This window comes from Hyla sarda, chromosome 4, assembly GCF_029499605.1.
Source record: "Hyla sarda isolate aHylSar1 chromosome 4, aHylSar1.hap1, whole genome shotgun sequence".
NCBI lineage: Eukaryota > Metazoa > Chordata > Amphibia > Anura > Hylidae > Hyla > Hyla sarda.
Genome location: NC_079192.1, coordinates 194,458,002 through 194,479,427, shown reverse-complemented (window position 1 = coordinate 194,479,427; position 21,426 = coordinate 194,458,002). Strand labels below are relative to the sequence as shown.

Here is a 21,426-nt window from a genome sequence, read left to right as displayed (position 1 = left end):
GGGTGCGGCGTGCAAGATCACGGGGGTCCCCAGCGGCGGGACCCCCACGATCAGGCATCTTATCCCCTATCCTTTGGATAGGGGATAAGATGTCTAAGCGCCAGAGTACCCCTTTAAGGCCAAAATTTGCTGTGTCCTTAGAGTGTACTTGTCATATATGTTACTCACTAGATCGTAAAGATGCTGTACATGTACTCTTTATTAGTGATGTCCGGGTCATGAGTGATTCGTTCTTTTCATCCGGTTCTTTTCAATGATCCAGATGATTCAGTTCACTAGATTAAATTAATCATTTAAAATGGTTCAATCAGTAACTGCACTGGTAACCAGCCTCAGGGATCGGGTTACAGGCAGCAGCAGGGACGGACTGACAGGTCCTGAGTGGGGGCCTGCGGCTGACAGTACTTCTTTTAAAATCTTATTTAAATGCTTAAACTCCCAGCCATTGAATAGCAGCGATCTCCGCACAAAGCATAAGTACAGTGACTGCCCGAGTCAGCCCAACCAATACCTGCTCTTTACTTAGTGAATACTGTAGGACATGTGGTAATCATGTGACCAGTGGGGGTGCCTCCAGCTGTTCCAGCCAGGGTGCCTCCAGCTGTTGCAAAACTACAACTCTCAGCATGCCTGTTCAGGCATGCTGGGAGTTATAGTGTTGCAACAGCTGGAGGCACACTGTTTGAAAACACTAATGAAAGGTGATAAACGTGTTCATATTGCTGTGAGATCAATGTAATGATTGCTGAATGTTAGGGGACATGACAATGTTAGATGTTAGAGACATGACATGGAGTCAGTGAGCTGCTGCCTGGTCCTGTACTGGAGATCTGTTGTACGGTTCATGGAGTCAGTGAGCTGCTGCCTGGTCCTGTACTGGAGATCTGTTGTACGGTTCATGGAGTCAGTGAGCTGCTGCCTGGTCCTGTACTGGAGATCTGTTGTACGGTTCATGGAGTCAGTGAGCTGCTGCCTGGTCCTGTACTAGAGATCTGTTGTACGGTTCATGGAGTCAGTGAGCTGCTGCCTGGTCCTGTACTGGAGATCTGTTATACGGTTCATGGAGTCAGTGAGCTGGTCTGCACTGTCCTGTACTGGAGATCTGTTATACGGTTCATGGAGTCAGTGAGCTGCTGCCTGGTCCTGTACTGGAGATCTGTTGTACGGTTTATGGAGTCAGTGAGCTGCTGCCTGGTCCTGTACTGGAGATCTGTTGTACGGTTCATGGAGTCAGTGAGCTGCTGCCTGGTCCTGTACTGGAGATCTGTTGTACGGTTCATGGAGTCAGTGAGCTGCTGCCTGGTCCTGTACTGGAGATCTGTTGTACGGTTCATGGAGTCAGTGAGCTGCTGCCTGGTCCTGTACTGGAGATCTGTTGTACGGTTCATGGAGTCAGTGAGCTGCTGCCTGGTCCTGTACTGGAGATCTGTTGTACGGTTCATGGAGTCAGTGAGCTGCTGCCTGGTCCTGTACTGGAGATCTGTTGTACGGTTCATGGAGTCAGTGAGCTGCTGCCTGGTCCTGTACTGGAGATCTGTTGTACGGTTCATGGAGTCAGTGAGCTGCTGCCTGGTCCTGTACTGGAGATCTGTTGTACGGTTCATGGAGTCAGTGAGCTGCTGACTGGTCCTGTACTGGAGATCTGTTGAACGGTTCATGGAGTCAGTGAGCTGCTGCCTGGTCCTGTACTGGAGATCTGTTGTACGGTTCATGGAGTCAGTGAGCTGCTGCCTGGTCCTGTACTGGAGATCTGTTGTACGGTTCATAGAGTCAGTGAGCTGCTGCCTGGTCCTGTACTGGAGATCTGTTGTACGGTTCATGGAGTCAGTGAGCTGCTGCCTGGTCCTGTACTGGAGATCTGTTGTACGGTTCATGGAGTCAGTGAGCTGCTGCCTGGTCCTGTACTGGAGATCTTTTGTACGGTTCATGGAGTCAGTGAGCTGGTCTGCACTGTCCTGTACTGGAGATCTGTTGTACGGTTCATGAAGTCAGTGAGCTGCTGCCTGGTCCTGTACTGGAGATCTGTTGTACGGTTCATGGAGTCAGTGAGCTGGTCTGCACTGTCCTGTACTGGAGATCTGTTGTACGGTTCATGGAGTCAGTGAGCTGCTGCCTGGTCCTGTACTGGAGATCTGTTGAACGGTTCATAGAGTCAGTGAGCTGCTGCCTGGTCCTGTACTGGAGATCTGTTGTACGGTTCATTGAGTCAGTGAGCTGCTGCCTGGTCCTGTACTGGAGATCTGTTGTACGGTTCATGGAGTCAGTGAGCAGGTGCCTGGTCCTGTACTGGAGATCAGATCAGACGGCTCTTTGAGTCAGTGAATCAGTGATCAGGTACTGACTCGGACTGTAAGGAGTACGTGACAGTACAGGCAGATCTCTCACTCTAGGATCATATTACAAGGGGGGGGGGGATTCAGTGGATCTGTGTTATAAGAATTATATACATATGTACATTACTCTCAGAATTGGAAGTAGAATATAATAGAAAGGGGTTTGGCCAATCTTCAGCTTCGCTGAAAACTTGGGTAACTTTTACTGAAGATTTTCTGTAACATGCGAACGTAAGAACAGTCTTTGTGACAGAGTCTATGAACAGCTTAGCTGAGATTGACCGTTGGTTGGGACTTTTAGTAAGTTCTTTAGCTTGCAGGGATTTAGTATGCGCAGATCCGCTGGAATTAGGGTTAAGTCTAGGTCCTTGCCAACATTAGAGGGGAATTTAGAAGAACTCACTGTGTAATTCAGCCGAGGCCGCAAGTATTTGGCCTAGTAATTGTCGATGAAAGTTGCAGAGGTCCTACCTCATTCAGTGACAGCAACCCAAGAGAGAGAGTAATGGCCGCAGCTCACTTATATGGGCAGGGGCTGGCCGTTTTAGGATTGGTCCACGCCATCTGTCAATCAGCTTTACAAGGCATTGTGGGTATCACATGTCCCATGAACCTCCAAAGGTCCTTTTTAACTTCCATAGAGACTAGAACATCGTCACGTGACCCGCAGGTCCTGCGACGCTAGCGCAAGGTAAGTACACTTTTTATATACTTTTATTTACATTTACTCTAATAATTTATTAACTATTTAAGGGGTGACTAGGGGAGGACTAGACCTAAGGACCCCAAGGTTCCTAGGAACTCTTACTTTGGGGACCCCTACCAAGGTACGGTATGTAATACGGTACCAGGACACCACAGATAGATAGATAGAACATAAATAGATAGATAGAATAGAAATAGATAGAAGATAGATAGAATAGAAATAGATAGATAGAAGATAGAATAGAAATAAATAGATAGATAAATAGAATATATATATAGATAGATAGAATAGATATAGATAGATAGAGGATAGAGATCGATCTTCATAAAACTTTCATAATCATATGCATTTATGCAAATAGTCTGCACTATCCTTTATAGAAATAGTCCAGGTCCCGATTCTTATCCTGCTTATTTCAATTGTCTCTTGTTCCTGAAGTGCTAAGATAAAACCTCATTTGAAACATAAAAGTGATTTGATCTATGTGAAGGTTCTTTCTTTTACATACTTATATTCAATGATTATTAGAAGCTGTGGTGAGCTCTACTGAAAGATAAATCAGGGGCAGGGGGTTAAAACATAACCATGATGGATTTTATTAGTCCATCTCTCCCAGCCATGGCTGCCGGAGCTAGCGCAGATGTTACTGTATAGGCTTTTGGTTGACATGAATCTCCTAGCACCTAACCTAATTTAAGTGAAGCCTGAAAAAGCTTGCGATGTCATTTCTAGCAGGATGGATGGGGGGCACACCAAGCACTGCTGACAAAATGCTGCTGAACTTCAGTCACATGTGAGGAGAGCTGTGTTGTTTCCCGGCGCCGACTTCTTATTTAGCCATTTTTAATCCACCTCTTTTCTGTATGCTTCTTCCCAGAATCCACCGCTAACAGCAGAAGACTGTTTAGGTTACAGACTTCAGCCTCTGCAGATGCGTCTCTTTGCTTCCGTCAAATATTTATTGTCAAGGGAAACTGCACTTTAACATAAAGCACGAATCAATGTCATGTTTGAGCAAAGAATTACATGTTTCAGAAAGCATATTATGCTGACAAAATGGCATGAGGGAAGAAGCTGACTGAAGACAAGACAAGTGAATGAAGAGGAGGCATACGTTATCTTCTCAAGGAATGTAAAGTAAAAAAAAATGCCATGGAAATGTCGCTCCTAATTCATAATAAAAAGGATAAAGATAGCTGCAACATTTAAAGGAACATTTAAAGAACCAATTCTGCAAAGATGGATTTATGTAGAAGATTCACCTTGTTGGCATAACGTTGCAACAGAGATCCGAATATTGACTTTTCTGCTCCAGACAGGGTTTTATTTTCTCGCCAGTGTCTCCTAAGGTGTGTGATCTACCATTTAAAGATAAAATCTCAGACAACAGACAGAGAACCGGGGCCATTTATTGTGTGTCTGGAGTATTTGGGAGTCTCCGGCACAGCTCTAATCCCTGCCCTGGTATATCCATGCTTTCCTCATCAATATGACAAGAGCAGCAAACACACAGAGACTTCCAAATGACTGGGTCACAGCTTTAATTAGATTTCATCTGAAAGGTGCAAAAATTAATATAGGAGAGATTTCTGTTGGCCTTTCCTGTAACCTCTCAGGAGAGTGCATGTATTTCTCATTAGATGAAGTTCAACTGCTCGGAAACCAGCATCACCAAGGCCAGACATGTGCAATGGATGCAGAAATACAATTGCTGCCCACTTTTTTATTTATTTGAAGGCTTATTTTGGGGTCTCCAATACCAAGGACGGGATAGAAGCACCAACAAATATTGATCGCATGACGAGACCTCTAGGCATTTTGTGACTATGAAGTGTAGTAGAGGTAGTGACAGGCATAGACACAGGCTCAATTATTGACCGAAAAATGATTCGCACTAACATCTATAATTGGGAAAGGAGAGGATAAAAAACTGATGGAAATCAAAATCTTTTGATTGACAGGGGAACTCTGCTCATTACATTAATGGTCCTCCATCAAACAGGTTGTCCAATATACACTGTGGTGTGTACGCAGCATGGCCATAGGCTTTAATAGACCAAACATAGCATACTGGTCTTTTTCTAATCCAATACACATTTAATTTAGAAGACACAAAAGCATGATAGCTTGTGTTTGGTCTAATAAAGCCCAGGGCCACCCCATAGGTCCTCAACAAGAATATGTCAGACTATCTCTTTGATGGTACCCTAACATATACCTTTTGTGTGCAGCAAAAACACTAAGGTGGCTTCTGTTAAGATGAGTTTATTGATCGTATCATTTTTATTTTCTCAATCATTCTTGAAGACCTCAAATCGAAACCAAACAATGGTTAGTTAGATATAGTGTATTACAATCATACATAAACTGATCAGTTTTTAGATTTGGTTTAAAAACAAAAACACGGATGATAAAATACATCAGGGACAATGCTTAATGGGGTACTCCGCTGCCCCAGTGTTCGGAAGACTATGTTCTGAGTGCTTTGGAGCGGGCGGCTGGGGTTGTGACTTCACACCACACCCCCTCAATGAAAGTCTATGGGAGGGGGCATGGCGGCTGCCATGCCCCTCCCATATACTTGCATTTAGGGGTGTGTGGCATCACGAAGGGCGTGGCTGTGATGTCACTACCCCCACCACCCGCACCCAGCATTCTTAACGAAAGAGTGCTGCACAAAGATCACGGTGGTTCCAGCTGTGGCACCCCCACGATCAGACATCTTATCCCTTATCCTTTGGCTAGGGGGGTAAGATGACTAGAAGCGGAGTTCCCCTTTAAGAACTTCTTATAAGGTGAAAAGATAATATCAGGCACATTGATACATTAAAGTCTATGGCAGTAGTCTTCAAACTGGGATTTCCAGATGTTGCAAAACTACAACTCTCAGCATGCCCAGAGAATCAATAGCTGTCCAGGCATGCTGAGAGCTGAGGTCTTGGAACAGCTGAAGGTCCATAGTTTGGTGATTACTGGTCTATGGAAGCCTTATTTTTCTTACTTTGTACTTATTATGGTGCCAAAATTTTTTTTTTTATTAAAAAATGTTTTTTTTACTATTACAAACTTTAAACGGGTATGTGAGCTTTATTTTGTCTCTAGACCTGTACACAGGCTCTATGATGACTTATCCGCTCTCCTCTCTTTCTTCAGTCTGTGTAACCTGCCTGGAATGTTTCTCCAGCTTTGCTCCCCTCCCGATATCACTCACACAAAGCTAACTTCCATCTAACAGACCTACCATATATGACCTTTCTCTGCATAGCAGCTAAATGGTAGGAAATTTCTAATAAAGATGATGAATTTTGTTACTTCTTTTTGCAATCATCTATTTTAAAAATAATGCAAAATTCTAACTATGGTATGAATGTTGTGTGAGCATATTGTAATGCCTGCTAAAAATTTTTTTTAACAAATTCCCAATATAAACTAATATAAAACAAAAGCAATAAAAAGTAATAGTTTACTAGTAGAAAGGGAATCATAGCAATATTAACCTTGCCTGGAATGTTTGGAATCCTGGCAATATCAACTTTACTTTTTACTGAACAAGTAGGAAGAAAACTAAAATTATAGTATATAAACATTTTATTTTAATTTGTACGACAAAGTTTTAGGAAGAATGACAATTGCAAATAAACAAAATGCAGACAAGCACCAGAACGCCACCGATAGTTAGAATGTTCATTCATAATCTTACAGATCAGAACATCACAAGCAAAAGTCATGATTAAAACCACTAAAATGTCATTGTGAGTTAGAGTTGTCTTTTACCATCTGGCTCCCGGCAGCATGTGATCCGGTCACCACTGTCACTAATAAGTTTTAGTGCAATTCCACCATGGCACGCTCCTTAGCACAACTGACATCTGATCTATTAGCCCTATCTAATAGGGTGATAGGTCCTTCTGTTCCCACACCCTGCAGAAGGTCTGCTGTTTTATACCATTCCCTCTAATCTGATTTGCACTGTATGGGGGTGCTGAGCCATTCGTTCCTTTTTTCTTTAAGAAAAGCAGTAAAGTTGTGGTCAGGAGCATGGCTCAGGCTTTACAAAGTAACACTTTTCTACAAGCTGGCTATGGCTTCTCCCAAGAGCTCATGTGTGAAAAACTAAAAACAATGAATTTCTATCGCAGCCATGGCGTAGTGCTAAAGGAACATCTGCCAACAGCCATTCAGTCATAAAGAGACGCATTGTCTGCGTGCAATGAGATTTTACAATACTTTTAACCTTCTCTCCTTAGTGAGGGCAAAACTTTACCTTACCCTGAAATGTTATTTCTTATCTCTTGCAGGAGCACTGACAGCTGTCAAGGTTATACAGCAAAGAAGTCAAATTTACTAACACAATAAAACCTTTTAGTTGCCATAGTGGCTAGTAATCGTGAGTGACAATAAATCTAGCACACTGAATTATTTCCAAGTCCACTGTAAATGCTTTTTGTTATGTTGCATCCATTTTGACTATTTCTATACATTAGTTTGGGCATAAAAGCACTAGGCTTCACCAACCGGTATAAGGTACTTTACCATTGTGAGTCAACAGAATGATCCAGCTTCCAGCACCCAGGCTCCAACCGATCAAAAATTTTGACATGTCTGTATGACATGTCAATTTTAATCATCATTAAATTGTTATTACTGATGTTATTATGATCATTATGTGCGCTATTACATGGGACACCCTGTAGATCAGCGCTAGTGTACAGAGCCTTTACATGGCTCCAGCAGCATGCAGAGAGGGCCATACCAATGATTGCTGTATGGTTCATGTGCTGCCATCAGTCATTGGCCATATGTCCCTTATTACATGGGAAGATATGTGGGCAACAGTCAATGATTACAATCAGCCAACATGCACATGCTCATTCGTCATCATAGGAGAGATATTGGCCTATTCTGCCCAATAAACGACTTGTGTGATCTGGGCCCTCAGCTACAGTCATAAGTACACAAAAAGGCCTTAATAGTGGTGGAGTCAAATACTGGCAACAATCTACCCATAGATATTTTGTTAAACATGGGCTGGCAGTCAGACCCTCAGGAGGAAACTGAGCTCTTGCCTGCCTGCCTGCCTGCCTGCCTGCACTAGGGGTACTCCGGCGGAAAACTTTTTTTTTTTTAAATCAACTGGTGCCAGAAAGTTAAACAGATTTGTAAATTACTTCTATTAAAAAAAATCTTAATCCTGCTGAATACTACAGAGGAAATTATTTTCTTTTTGGAACACGGAGCTCTCTAGTGACATCACGATAACAGTGCTCTCTGATGACATCTCTGTCCATTTTAGGAACTGTCCAGAGTAGGAGAAAATCCCCATAGCAAACATATGCTGCTCTGGACCGTCCCTGAAATGGACAGAGATGTGGTCAAGATGGGAGCAGAGTTCCAAAAAGAAAATAATTTCCTCTGTAGTATTCAGCAGCTAATAAGTACTGGAAGGATTAAGATTTTTTTAATAGAAGTAATTTACAAATCCGTTTAACTTTCTGGTAACAGTTGATTTAGAAAAAAAAAAAAAAAACATTTTCCACCGGAGTACTCCTTTAAGTGAACTATACTAAACACTATGGGTAAAAGCTATGAAAATATAGTGGAAATCTATGTCAGCTCAAAATGTAGCACATGGACAGTAAAAGATAGTGGCTTGTACCCTTCCAAGAGGCTTAAATCCTGATCATCCTAGCCATCTAAATCTAGGCACATAATTTTGGGGCATCCCATAAACAGGTACTTCATCCCTAATATTGGATAGGAAATAAGGATAGGAAATAAGATGTCTGATTGCAGTGGGTCCAGCCGCAGGGACCCCCCCGAGATCTCAGTCCCGGCACCCAGGCATTCTAAACATTAAAGGGGTACTCCGGTGAAAACCTTTTTTCTTTAAAATCAACTGGTGGCAGAAAGTTAAACATATTTGTAAATTACTTCTATTTAAAAAAATCTTAATCCTTCCTGTACTTATTAGCTGCTGAATACTACAGAGGAAATTCTTTTCTTTTTGGAATGCTCTCTGATGACATCATGACCACAGTTCTCTCTGCTGACGTTATTATAATAATAATAACACTTTATTTATTGTTGTCCTTAGTGGGATTTGAACCCAAGTCCCCAGCACTGCAAGGCAGCAGTGCTAACCACTGAGCCACCATGCTGCCCTTAGCATACATCTGCTATGCATGGTTGCTAAAATGGACAGAGATGTCAGCAGAGAGCACTGTGTTTGTGATGTCATCAGTGTTCCAAAAAGAAAGGAATCCTCTGTAGCATTCAGCAGCTAATAAGTACTGGAAGGATTAAGATTTTTTAATAGAAGTAATTTACAAATATGTTTAACTTTCTGCCAACAGTTGATTTAAAAGAAAAAAGGTTTTCACCAGAGTACCCCTTTAATGTTTAGAACAACAGTTTTGGGTGGCTGTGGTCATGACGTCACACCCCCCTCCATTGATGTCCATGGGAAGGGGTGTGACAGTTGTGTTTCAGATATTCAGAACGCCGGGGTGCTGGTAATGAGATCATGGGGGTCCTTTAGATAGTGCACAAGATGTCTAGGGGCAGAGTACCCATTTAATCTAGCAGTGCACAAGATGTCTAGGGGCGGAGTATCCCTTTAATCTAGCTCCCTCCAATCCCACATTATACCTTTAGCATTATACTAGTATTTGTTCTGAAAACTGTGGTCCATCACAAAAGACAATTTTTTACTTTCACACAGTCATGTGGAACGTTCTACGGCTGCTTAACCACTACACATGCATCATGGTAAATATAAGACGGGGCTGCCCTTTAACTAATAACAGACCTTATACACCACTACAGTAATATACGCAACACATTATTTATATAGCATTTTGATCAATCAACCAATAAGTTTGATGTTGGAGCAACTGTTCATTAGCAACACAGCATAATATATTTTATGGTTTTGTGTTAGTTTATTAGTTCTTAGCAGGGCTAAATATTATTCTGTTTTTGCCGGTAGTAACATTGAAAAGCATTTTCTTTATCACTATTCTGTAAATCGTATAAAAAGCCATTCATTCCAATGCAGCAGCATAGGTAGCATATAGCTCATTAGAAAAAATAGTATCATGCAGATGAGAAAGTCAACAGTGAGCCAAGGATAAACAGATCAATGGATAAGAAGACATAGCAAGCTCTGGGACACAGACGTTTTATCTCTGTCTTTGTGCTATTCCGACTCGCTGATAAGTATGAAGTTTAATCAAATATGCTAATGATAGTCTATTGGGAAGATATAGACTCTGGTGCACGTCTGAGGTAGAAAAATATAGTGTTTTCAAAGCTCATTATTCACTTTGTATCATATCTGATTTACAACACATACAGTAGAGCTCATGGCATCCTGCAATAAAGAACGCTCTACCTGAAATCTCTCTTTATGTGAGCCTGAGCGTCACCAGGAATAAGTGAAGATCATAAGACGTAGTGCCCTATCAACTAAAGGACTGTCACTCCATAGAGGGCTATGGACTGTAAAAAAAACTAGAACACCATAGGGAATACACAGTGAACATCATCTGTCTAAACACCCAAAGCATTACTGATGTGTTCTGATCGGGGCCAAAGAGCTAAACTGGATGGCAATGCAATTTGGATATGCGGAAAAACATTGAATTGACTGTCCAACATGAAAGACACTGTAACCATGGATCTGGCTCTTGAATGTTACTTTGGTCTGTTTACTCTTGGAAGGGTTATTGATTTTGTGGAGGAAAAAAAATTGTAAAAAAAAAACATACGCTGAATCGGGAAAGAGAGTAGATAGACAATATCTCCAATATTGTGTAAACTATCATAATATAATACTCTCTGATTGTAAATATTGATTTAGGGTAGGGTGATACGTATTTTGTATGGTATTTTGCTGTGTATTTTGCTGTGAATTTACTTCAATGGGTAGAAAAATACACAGCAGAAAATATGCTACATGTGACCCTACCCTAAGACCTAATGCGTGTGTCGTCGACCTCACTGAAGTCAATGACATGCCCCCTCCATACAGCTCTATGGGAGAGGTGAGGATGAGGATGAGGTGAGGATACACCAATGCTGTATCGCCACCTCTCCCATAGAGATACAAGGAGGGGGCGTGTCGGCCACACCCTCATGCTGCGGCCGACACGCCTCCTGTACTGGTAAGAGTTTCTGATTAAATAAGGCAGTGTTTCCCAACCAGGGTGCATCCAGCTGTTGCACAACTACAACTCCCAGCATGTCCACACAGCCTTCGACTTCCTGGTGCAGGGAGGATGGCCATTACTAAGATCTGTAAGCTGCCCTTCTCTCAATTAGTGAGGCTAATAAGTTAACCCTTCAGGTGCTGTCCCCTCTTTTCTTCCCTGTTATCCCTTCAGTTGCTGTCCCTTCACTCTTACCTTTCTGTTAACCCTTTGGGTGCTGTCCCTTCACTCTTACCCTCTGTTAACACTTCAGGTGCTGCCCCTCTCTTTTCTCCCTGTTAACGCTTCACAATGTGGTTCCCACTTTCTCCCATCCTCCCATTAACCATTCCCTCATCCCTAATTTGTTTTTTGTTTTTTTTATTCAAATAATCGAACCAATTATCTGCTAACTAATAGATTTTTTAAAATATTTGTTGGTTGCAGTCCTAACATCAATAACAACAACAAAACCTAAGCCTGTTCGGCTCTAACTAAACATCAGGATACCTCACTATCCTACTGCAGGCCTAATGTCTGGCCCCAAAGCAAAATCACAAATTGTCCAGAGAGGAAGGTTCAGACCTGGTGGGTTTAAGCTGCAGTTCTGGCTTTGGCTGCTTCTCATCTCAGTCTCTCCTCCAGCTTCCAAACCTCAACAGCCCTTTGTTTTCAAGGCTACCTCCCCAGCAATAAACCCAGGAAGCCTCACCTGAGAACCCCTTGGAGAAGGGAAAACCCGTAGTGGACTAGAACACATCCAACCTGTCCTCCAGTCCAGGAAATCCATCCCATGTAACTTAAACAAAAGAGCCCTAGAAGACTATGGTCTGCTAAAGCAGCAAATAACCTTCTGGATTTCCTTCACCGTGCCTGACTATATATAGTCTGAAGCTAGGTGGTCTAGAATCTGCTCTCTTGGTGTATTATGGGATTAAGTAATGTACCATGTTATATTCTACTCTCCTATCGTGGTGGATTCATCTTTTCTAAAACCGTAACACAGAAATGGACCATAATACATTAAAAAATCATTATGACACAACCAAACGCTGGCAGATATTCTACAACACGCTGGCATGAATCTGCACATATACTATTTCTAAGAGACTGCATTCAATTATATTAAGGAACAATTATAGAAACCTTTACACTGTGGGCAGCTGCGGAACTAGTACACCCTGTAGTTTTTCATAAGCCGCCTTTATTAATCGAAAAATCTGATGGTTCATTTTAATATGCTCATATTATGTCTGGAAAACACATTATGAAGTCACTTCCACTGTATCTGTGGTCTCTATCACCAGCTCACAGATTGCATTCTATGCCCCTTTCATCCATCTATAGAAAGGGCTCTGTGAACGATAGCTAGAATACTATGGCACTTCCATTACCCACCCCCAGCTTTTTCTACAGGAGTGACAGTGTGTAAAAAATGAGCTCATGAAATGCTCTAATTTGTCAGAACAAGATTGCAGGTTGCAGCTAATTGCAGAGACACACGGTGATCCCTGCCTATTGAAGTGCACTGCTTGATACCTGAATATATAGAGACTTAGGAATCCTACACCTTTCACAGCTCCCATGGGGCACCTTGTGGATGACAGCTCCATGAAAGTTGTTAGCAGGAGACTTCTTAGCTCCCTCCCAGTACGACTGCTTATAAAATTCTTTATGTTTATACTGATACTGTTGCAGAGCAGTGTAGTGTATTGTTGGAACCTATAGTTCTCTCTGCGTCAACTTTTTAGCTTATGTCATTTTGCAAACTGAACTTTCCCTATATATAGATGTCCTTGGTAACATACATGTGTGTTTTGTGATCAACCTCTAGATAATATCATAGGTCGATAAGGGATGTGATGATTGAAATCAAATCAGTGTATAATGTAGTTAGTATGGCTGGACCCTTAGCTATGTGTGACCTGTGTGCTGGCAGAGTGCAATGGCCATCCTACTGCTGAGGCAATGACTACAGGATGGGTGTATGCAATTTACGTGCTACAACTTACCCATCCACAAGGTGCACTTCCAGCTGCCCCACAGGCCAAAGATAAAACTCAACAGCGCTGCCATTGCATCGGCTTCATACAGCCTGGTACATAAACATAGTCAAACAGGGCTGTATGAATTACCATTGTCATGTCTGCCTTAGACTGCATCAGGTAGAGGACACAGTGGCTCAGTGGTGGATTTTGAAGAGGTGAATTGTGTTTTTTTTTATTTTATTAAGGGGGTTTCACTATACTTTGCGACATAGAGGAGGCCTTACCTATACTATGGGGTACCGCGGGGGGAACCTACCTATATTGTGGGGGCACGAAAAGGAACTTATTAATTTAAGCCCTAAATGGGACACTACTACCATTTGGGGGCACTATAGATTTTGCCAAAACTTTTTTGGGGGCACGAAAAGGAACTTATTTGCTTTAAAGTCTAAATGGGACACTACTACCATTTAAGGGCACTATAGATTTTGCAGAAACTTTTTTTGGGGCACGAAAAGGAACTTATATGCTTTAAAGTCTAAATGGGACACTACTGCCATTTGGGGGCACTATAGATTTAGCAGAAACTTTTTTTGGGTCACGAAAAGGAACTTATTTGCTTTAAAGTCTAAATGGGACACTACTACCATTTGGGACACTACATATAAAAAAAATAATAAATAAATAAAAAACTAACCTCCTGAAGCTGATCTCACAAGTGTGTAAACACTGCCAAAGAGCAATAAAGAGGAGTCTTGGAACTTTTTGATCTACGTGTGACAAAATGGTAAAATAGCAAAAAAAGAATTTTCATGAAACGAATACTACTTGTTAAGACTAAAGGACACTTCTAACAATTTGACAGAAGAGGAAATATTTATAAAGTTATACTTTTTATTTAAGTGAACTGTAAACTCAAAATTGTTAGTGCACTAGCAGGGTCACTTTGTCACATCATTGTATAGTAAGCTAACACTGCCTTCCCTTTTCATAACCTCAGAAATCAATGTTACATGTATCTTGTTTGATTACAATAAAAGTGGTAGAAATTAAGAAACATGAACCATTCTATTCCCCAAAATCCTGCCTTCACTTCTTCAAAGAAAGTTAAAATCAACTGATAGCATAGCCGGCTACTCTTTATATGTTTGATGTAACACCTTAGATTGTACATCTGAATATTCGAAAATAATTTACGCCAGAAATAAAATTAACTTAAAAGGTGTAAATTGGCAGGAGGGTGGCCAGTGATTGTCATATATCTCATGAATATAAATTAGATTTCATGACTATGAATCAAGCAGATGATGACTAAATACTACTGAGTATTTCATTCTGCCCACATTTTGACTAGGACTAACCAGTTGGACATGCAGCCAACTTTTTGGCACAAATGACCAAATTATTTGTGAAACACATTACTACTCTCCCTTAATACAGTTCTAATACTGGCATAAAAAAATGTGGACACAGGTGTACTTGATTCGTGGTGCTCAATCAAATAGCTATATGTATACAGCAATAACCAGTCGAAAAAAAGAAGATGGCACTCACCACTTGATGAAGAAAAAAAGATCTATTTCATGCGTGCAGGTACAAACACCAGCGGCAGTCCCTGACGCTGGTGTTGGTACCTGCATGCATGAAATAAATCTATATTCTTCATCAAGTGGTGAGTGCCATCTTATCTTTTCTCTGGTTATTGCTGACCAAATTATCACAATAGTGTTGCTTCCTAGGCATGTCTTTCTGTTATAGAAGGGAGCAGCCAATATTAAAAAGCACCATATATGTGCCATATGTGCCTGTCATAGACAGGTTCATACACGAGTCTCCACACATTGTGAAATATTTGCGGTGGCTTACTGTTATTTTTATGGTAAAAGTTGTTCTTGTTCTACCTTAGGACACATTTAGCCGCCTTCTGTAGATTGCCCTTTGAATTCAAACAAAAGGAGTTGATTAGGTGAGGGACAATCATCTACAGCTTGTACAGCCACATATAATACTGCAGACTCCAGCCAGGCTGGTGAACATTATCGGCTATAAGCGTGATAAAATTTAAATCACAAAATCTGATGCTGAACAAAATGACTCAAACTTTTCTTTTAAAGGGGTATTTCCAAACTGTCTCTTTACCTGGTATGTCCTGTGGCAGGCTCTGTGCAGCTTCCTGGTTTGTCCCTGAAATGTATGGGTGGTCTCACAGAGTTCAGGGAAGTGGCAAACACACAGTCACACACACACACAATGACACCCACACACTGACAGACAGATACAATTCACTTCAATCGCTTACTAGTTCTTATCTTGCTCACGCAGCTTATTCTGATTGTGGAGGACTTTGTTCCTTAATGGACATTCTCTTTGACAGGTCACAATGGGAAACAATGGGTCCCAAAAGATCCCATTTACTACTATGGGGTCCATCGGGCGACGTTGTTTTTCGACAGGAGAAGTGGGAGAAAAAAACGTTGTATGATGTATTTTTCCTCCCGCTCTTCTCCTCTGCTTCCCCAATGAACATCACACTGTGAAAGAAGCCTAAGCCTGCTGAAACTCTCCTTATATGTGCAGAGAAAGTAAATTCTCAGCCTGGTCACTGCTTCTAGAGTACAGAGACAGCCTGTAACCTCGACCTGTAATGAGTTGTCAACAAGTGAAGGACAAAAAAAAGTCCATATATTTGAAAAAATGCCAGAAAGGTGATAACTATTTGTAAACATTTGTATTTTGCATGTGCTAGGAGGGTAAATAGGATCCTTGAGATGGGAATACCCCTTATTTTTCTCTTTTTTAGTTGATATTGAAGAAGCCCAATTGCAAGAAACATGTCCATACTTTTTTCATCTTATTTAAATAGACAAGTTGAAGGAAAATATGAAGTTGACCAGAGATCATTCAAAATTTGCTTTGCACTGCCATATTCTGCAATTCAACTTTTTTTTTCATTCATTTATTAGTACCATTTTGGAGTAGAAACAAACAGAGAATGGATGAGCGGCACCGCTGAAGACTAATGTAACTGATACTGTAGACAAATAGGAATAAGGATACACCATGTGGGTATACAGGTAAATCTCGTCCAGCGGCGGTGCTAGGATGTAAAGTGAAATAGGAATCAAAGGTATGAATGAGTAGAAACAATAGCACTCCTGCACTCACCGCAGCGGTACGAGTCAGCCGGCTCCTCTCACGGTGAGTGCAGGCGTGCTATTGTTTCTACTCATTCATACCACTTTGAAGTAGATGTGCTTTTCTTTAACTTTATTTGTAATACATGTTTTTTATTTTTTGAAAACTTTAACAGTGTTTTTAAGGGACTTGAACAAGTTTGTACAATTCAATGCAATGTTCAGTTTAAACACTTCCGTTGACAGAGTGATCTAGAAGGACTATGATAACAAGTCTGAGGCCTTCACTAGGATCCAAGCTATGATGTTAACACTTTGGTGCCCTGCAATAATTTCATGGGAGTTGGAGGAATGATTGCATGACACAGTGGCCCTCCCTTTTAAGGGTTATTCTCCAACAGCTCCGTATACAACAAGTGGAGCAGTGGCCCACAAGAGCGACTCTCTGTTCCAATCAAAACAGAGACTTGAAGCTCGTTCTCAAGATTCCAGGAGCTCCTTACAGTCAGCCTTCCCACAACTAGATATGTATCCATTCTTTGGTCTGTGGATAGGGGATAAGTGTTGCACAACTCTAAATACCCTTTTAACTGTATGTTCTCACAGGGAGTGAGGCTTAACATTTCCTATCTCCTTGGCAATCTACACTAGGCCTTCTTGACCAACCAATCCCTGTTCCTCACTGTAGAGAGACAGGCCTAGAGTAAGCTCTTCCTTTCTCCAGAAAATGTCTTAAACCAATGCATAGACATGCATGTAGCACTTAGATTAACCCATTGCTCACAGCCAAACCTGGAACTAATGCAATTACAATACAATCAGCATGAAAAATATGTCAAACAAGGCTGAATGATACACAGGGATCCCAGTGCAACATTGCATATTATTTATGCCAATGGACCTATGCATTAGCAACACCAAGGGAAAAAAGTGCATCCATCCGGAGGGTTATGAATTGGACATTTTGGATTTGTAACTACTTCCCATACAAACACCATTGTGGTTGCTGCTGAGATATGATTCATTTTTTGCAAAGTCAATTAACCTTTATACTGTGATTTTGAACAGCCTACTTGTAACATTCCCTCTGCGTCAGCATCTCTTATCACATATGACAAGAGGTCTATTATCCCGAAATCATCTACCTTCAAATGCTAATGTATTTTCTCTGAAGTACCAAAACTTTTATTACGTATGTTTTTCATAATTGGTCCAATATGAGTCATTTCCTGACACTTGGTAGCCTCATATTTTAAAGGCCAGTATGGTAAGCCTTTTGCTACTTTCATGAAGACTTTATGACCACATTTCTGTATTTTTTCCATTCTACTAGAATCAAACGTGTCCCTAAAAGCCAATTTTAGTAGAATAGACAATCTAATATATAAGAAGGTGTCATATGAAGGATTTTGCATACTGGATTTCAACACGCATGATTTTTTCTCAGGGGAGATAAGTTACCACAAGAGGTGTCTGGCAGTGACTTATTCCCCTCTCCTACAAGAGATTACATACCAAGGTGGTCATGGTATTTGGTGAATAAATGACCAACCCTCAAAACTGAATTAGATTTTCTTGATTTAAAATTTAATTTGGTTTAGAATAATAAAAGTAAATATTGAATTGGTTGAAACAGACCATGAAAAATTCCCTAAAAACAGAATTCATTAAAACATCCTATTGTATGCACAATAATAAACAGAACAGCAAGATATAACATATTCAACTCCTCTTCACATTAGACTGTAAGTTGGCGGAAAACGCATCACTGATGTATTTTTCCCTTTAGCATCAAAATAAGTGACAACAGTTGAAAGAAAGAACATTGTATACACAGGAAGGAAAGAGCAGAGAAAATTTGTTCTATTCCTCTTATTTGTGAGGCAGAAGAAATACCCATTATGACAGGAAGTAGCTCATTAGACAGCGGGTCCCGGTTTATTACAGTTATGGCTATGACGATTTGTACCAAAAGTAGGTCACAAATAAATCAGAGGCATCCAACGCTGTGGTGTACAAGAAACCATTTGCACAGACATTTACATGTTATCATTCGCAAAGCAAGCAATTTCTTGTTCAAATGCTTCTCTATTGAAATCACATGCTGTTTGTATAAAATATGCATAAAGGGTCCTCCTCGTTCTTGTGACTACTATTCTCTAATGCTGGATTAACAACTAGATATGCTACGCTTTACTGAAGTCATGTGCCTGATACACATTGCACTGCTAATGAAAACTTGGACGTCATGCCACTTATAAATAGCCACATGGCTGTAACGTCCTGTCGCCACAACCATAGGACACATATACAATATTAGTTATACAGAAAAATATGTTCTATGCATAATGAGAGGGGCTTTATACAGATCTACATCATGTCAAAGAGGTTCTCCACATGAAAAACACAGTTTTGGTTTATATAAGGTCCCAAGAAATTCATTATAGCCCATAGAGGGTCCAGACTTCATTTTCATGCTCAGGTTTCTTTAGTCTTAAAGGGGTACTCCGGCGTTAAGACATTTTATCCTCTATCCAAAGGATAGGGGATAAGATGCCTGATTGCGGGGTTCCACCGCTGGGGACCCCTGTGATCCTTCACGCAGCATCTCGTTACCATCAGCCCCCGGAGCATGTTCGCTCTGGGTCTGATGACTGCCAATCACGGGGCCAGAGTATTGTGACATCACGGCTCCGACCCGTGTGATGTCATGCCCCGCCCCCTCAATGCAAGCCTATGGGAGGGGGCGTGACAGCTGACCCATAGGCTTGCATTGAGGGGGCGGAGTGTGATGTCACACGTGGGCAGAGCCGTGACGTCACAATACTCCGGCCCCGTGATCGGCAGTCATCAAACCCGGAGCGAACATGCTCCGGGATGCTGCGTGAAAGATCACGGGGGTCCCCAGCGGCAGGACCCCGCGATCAGTCATCTAATCCCCTATCCTTTGGATAGGGGATAAGATGTCTTAGCGCTGGAGTACCCCTTTAACTGTGGAGTGTTGGGTGACATATAGGGGACCTAGTTCTAAAGAAGTTTCTAGGACTACAATGCTGGTTGCCCATCATACAACTGAAGTGGCTTTGGTGGTCTACTTATTTTATGTTTAGCAAACATATCTCCAAGCTGTAAAACAAGGTGTAGTGACCAATAGTACAGAGCCATGTCTGGTAAATAATAATAGCAATGCAGGCCGTGTTAGATCACTGCAGCCCTTCTGGTCAAACAGCAGAGGTGCTTGGTGTCAGATCCTTATTATTAATACTGTAGTCTTGGGAAAACCATCTAAACAAGAGAAGTATATGTGCAAAGCCCTACTTACATATTGCTGATAATACAAGAACCATCCTTTATAAAACCAGCATATGAAGAATCAACTTTACTAGTCCTACATTTTTTCCATTACCAGTGTCAAGAAGAAAATATATTTGTTCATTTACCACAATATTGGAATGTGGTCACACATAAGTGCAGAGTTTGAAATGAAACATTAATCAGGGCAGATCTATTACATAAATCTGTCTTCATTTCTTTCTGCCTAAACCTTGAGGCATCATGGTGGTCTCTGATGGCTTTTCCCTGCCCCACCAGCCTTGTTTGACAGAGCTTCTCTGATTGGGTATACAAAGAAATCTATCAATAAAGGCCAGCAGGGCAGATAGAAGCCATCTTGGACCACCCTGATGATTCAAGGTCCCATCCGCATGAATGTTATGACAAGTGTAATAAAAGTTAAAGCAGACAAGACAGGATACCACTTAAATACATTCCTAGGTGACCCTAGAAATATTAGACACTTTTTGTTTTTTTACACCACCTCCCAGTTGGCATACCTTAGCATACAAAAAATTTGGCACAACTTGGCTGATATTAAGTCATGCTTTTTAATAAGCCATGACCCTTTTCTAGCCAGTTTTCAAAACTGTCTAGTGAGGCATAAAAGTGTCTAAAGCACATGATAAATCTGGCAGGAAACATGTATGGTAGTTTTTCTTTTTCATAAGTTGAGTGAAAATTCTGCCACAGTTTCCCCCGTTCTTTCAATGACTGGTAATACTGCAGATCAGCAAAAAGCTACTAACATGAGGATCATTGCCCTCACGGATTCTTGCACTCTTTCACTGAAAAACATTATGCAATATCATGCACTTTATAGAGTAATGAAAGCAAACAGTAATCCTACCTTTTTGAGTTTGCCACTTTTGGTCCCCACAAATGCAAGTGAATGATTTTTATACACATAGGCTATAACTGAAGTCATCCTGTCTCGATCCTCTGTAAAGACAGGGTACCCTCGAACCATCTCAGATACTCCCAGTGGGGCATTCATGTCAAGACCACAGAAATCATCAGCAATTGTTATGAGCTGTAAAAATAGAGAATGAGAAATGCAAATTTATTATAAGACTTGTAAAATTAGCAAAATTGTGTAACATGTCTAGCTATATCTGAAAAACATTATTAGTGATGAGCGAGTCGAGCCCAGCGTACCCGGTCTTGCTCAGAACTTTGGGGTAGACGCGGCTTGCCTAACATTCAAACATTGCCAGTCTCATCTCACAATGGTACATCTATCTGAAGAAGGTTACAGTAGGCCTCTTATTTAAAACTTGTTAAAATTCATGGAGGGTTGGTTTGTATGAATATGCATAGTCTGAAGAGATTGCACTAAAGTAAAGTTAGAATGTCATTTAAAAATACCTTTATAAATATGATAATAAAAAAACAACAACCCACATCCAACTGTTATGAAGCAACTCTCCTACCACGGCTGTTTTCGGAAATATAATTTTTAATAAAATAGCAATTTCAGAGTATCTTTCCTAGAGATGTGCCATGTGGAAATGTATTAACAATTTAACTAGGTGTTACAATTCCCACTGTGAATGGGGTGTGTCCCTAAACACTGTCAAAGTAGTGCTGGCGCTATGTCAAGTCACACCTAATTGACAGTTGTCAATACAGCCATGCTATTCCAGGAGGAATAACCAAGGCGCAATGTGGATTCTTATGGAAAAAGAAAATGCCCCAGAATTTTTATGCCATGGCCTATTTAGGTGTTTACTAAAACAGACA

At 41.1% G+C, this 21,426-nt stretch overlaps 1 protein-coding gene across 7 annotated transcripts in view; it reads right to left on the bottom strand.

Annotated features, from left to right (window-relative positions):
* PLXNA4 (plexin A4) overlaps positions 1–21,426 on the bottom strand; it is an 821,522-nt gene that overhangs the window by 650,999 nt on the left and 149,097 nt on the right. For 6 of the 7 annotated variants that reach the window (XM_056573191.1, XM_056573188.1, XM_056573183.1 and 3 more), the window contains one exon: positions 20,534–20,716. In XM_056573191.1, coding sequence (XP_056429166.1) covers positions 20,534–20,716 — 183 coding nt within the window. Of the gene's footprint in view, positions 1–15,117; positions 15,153–20,533; positions 20,717–21,426 lie in introns of all 7 variants that reach the window. The other variant, XM_056573189.1, reaches the window with a different exon arrangement.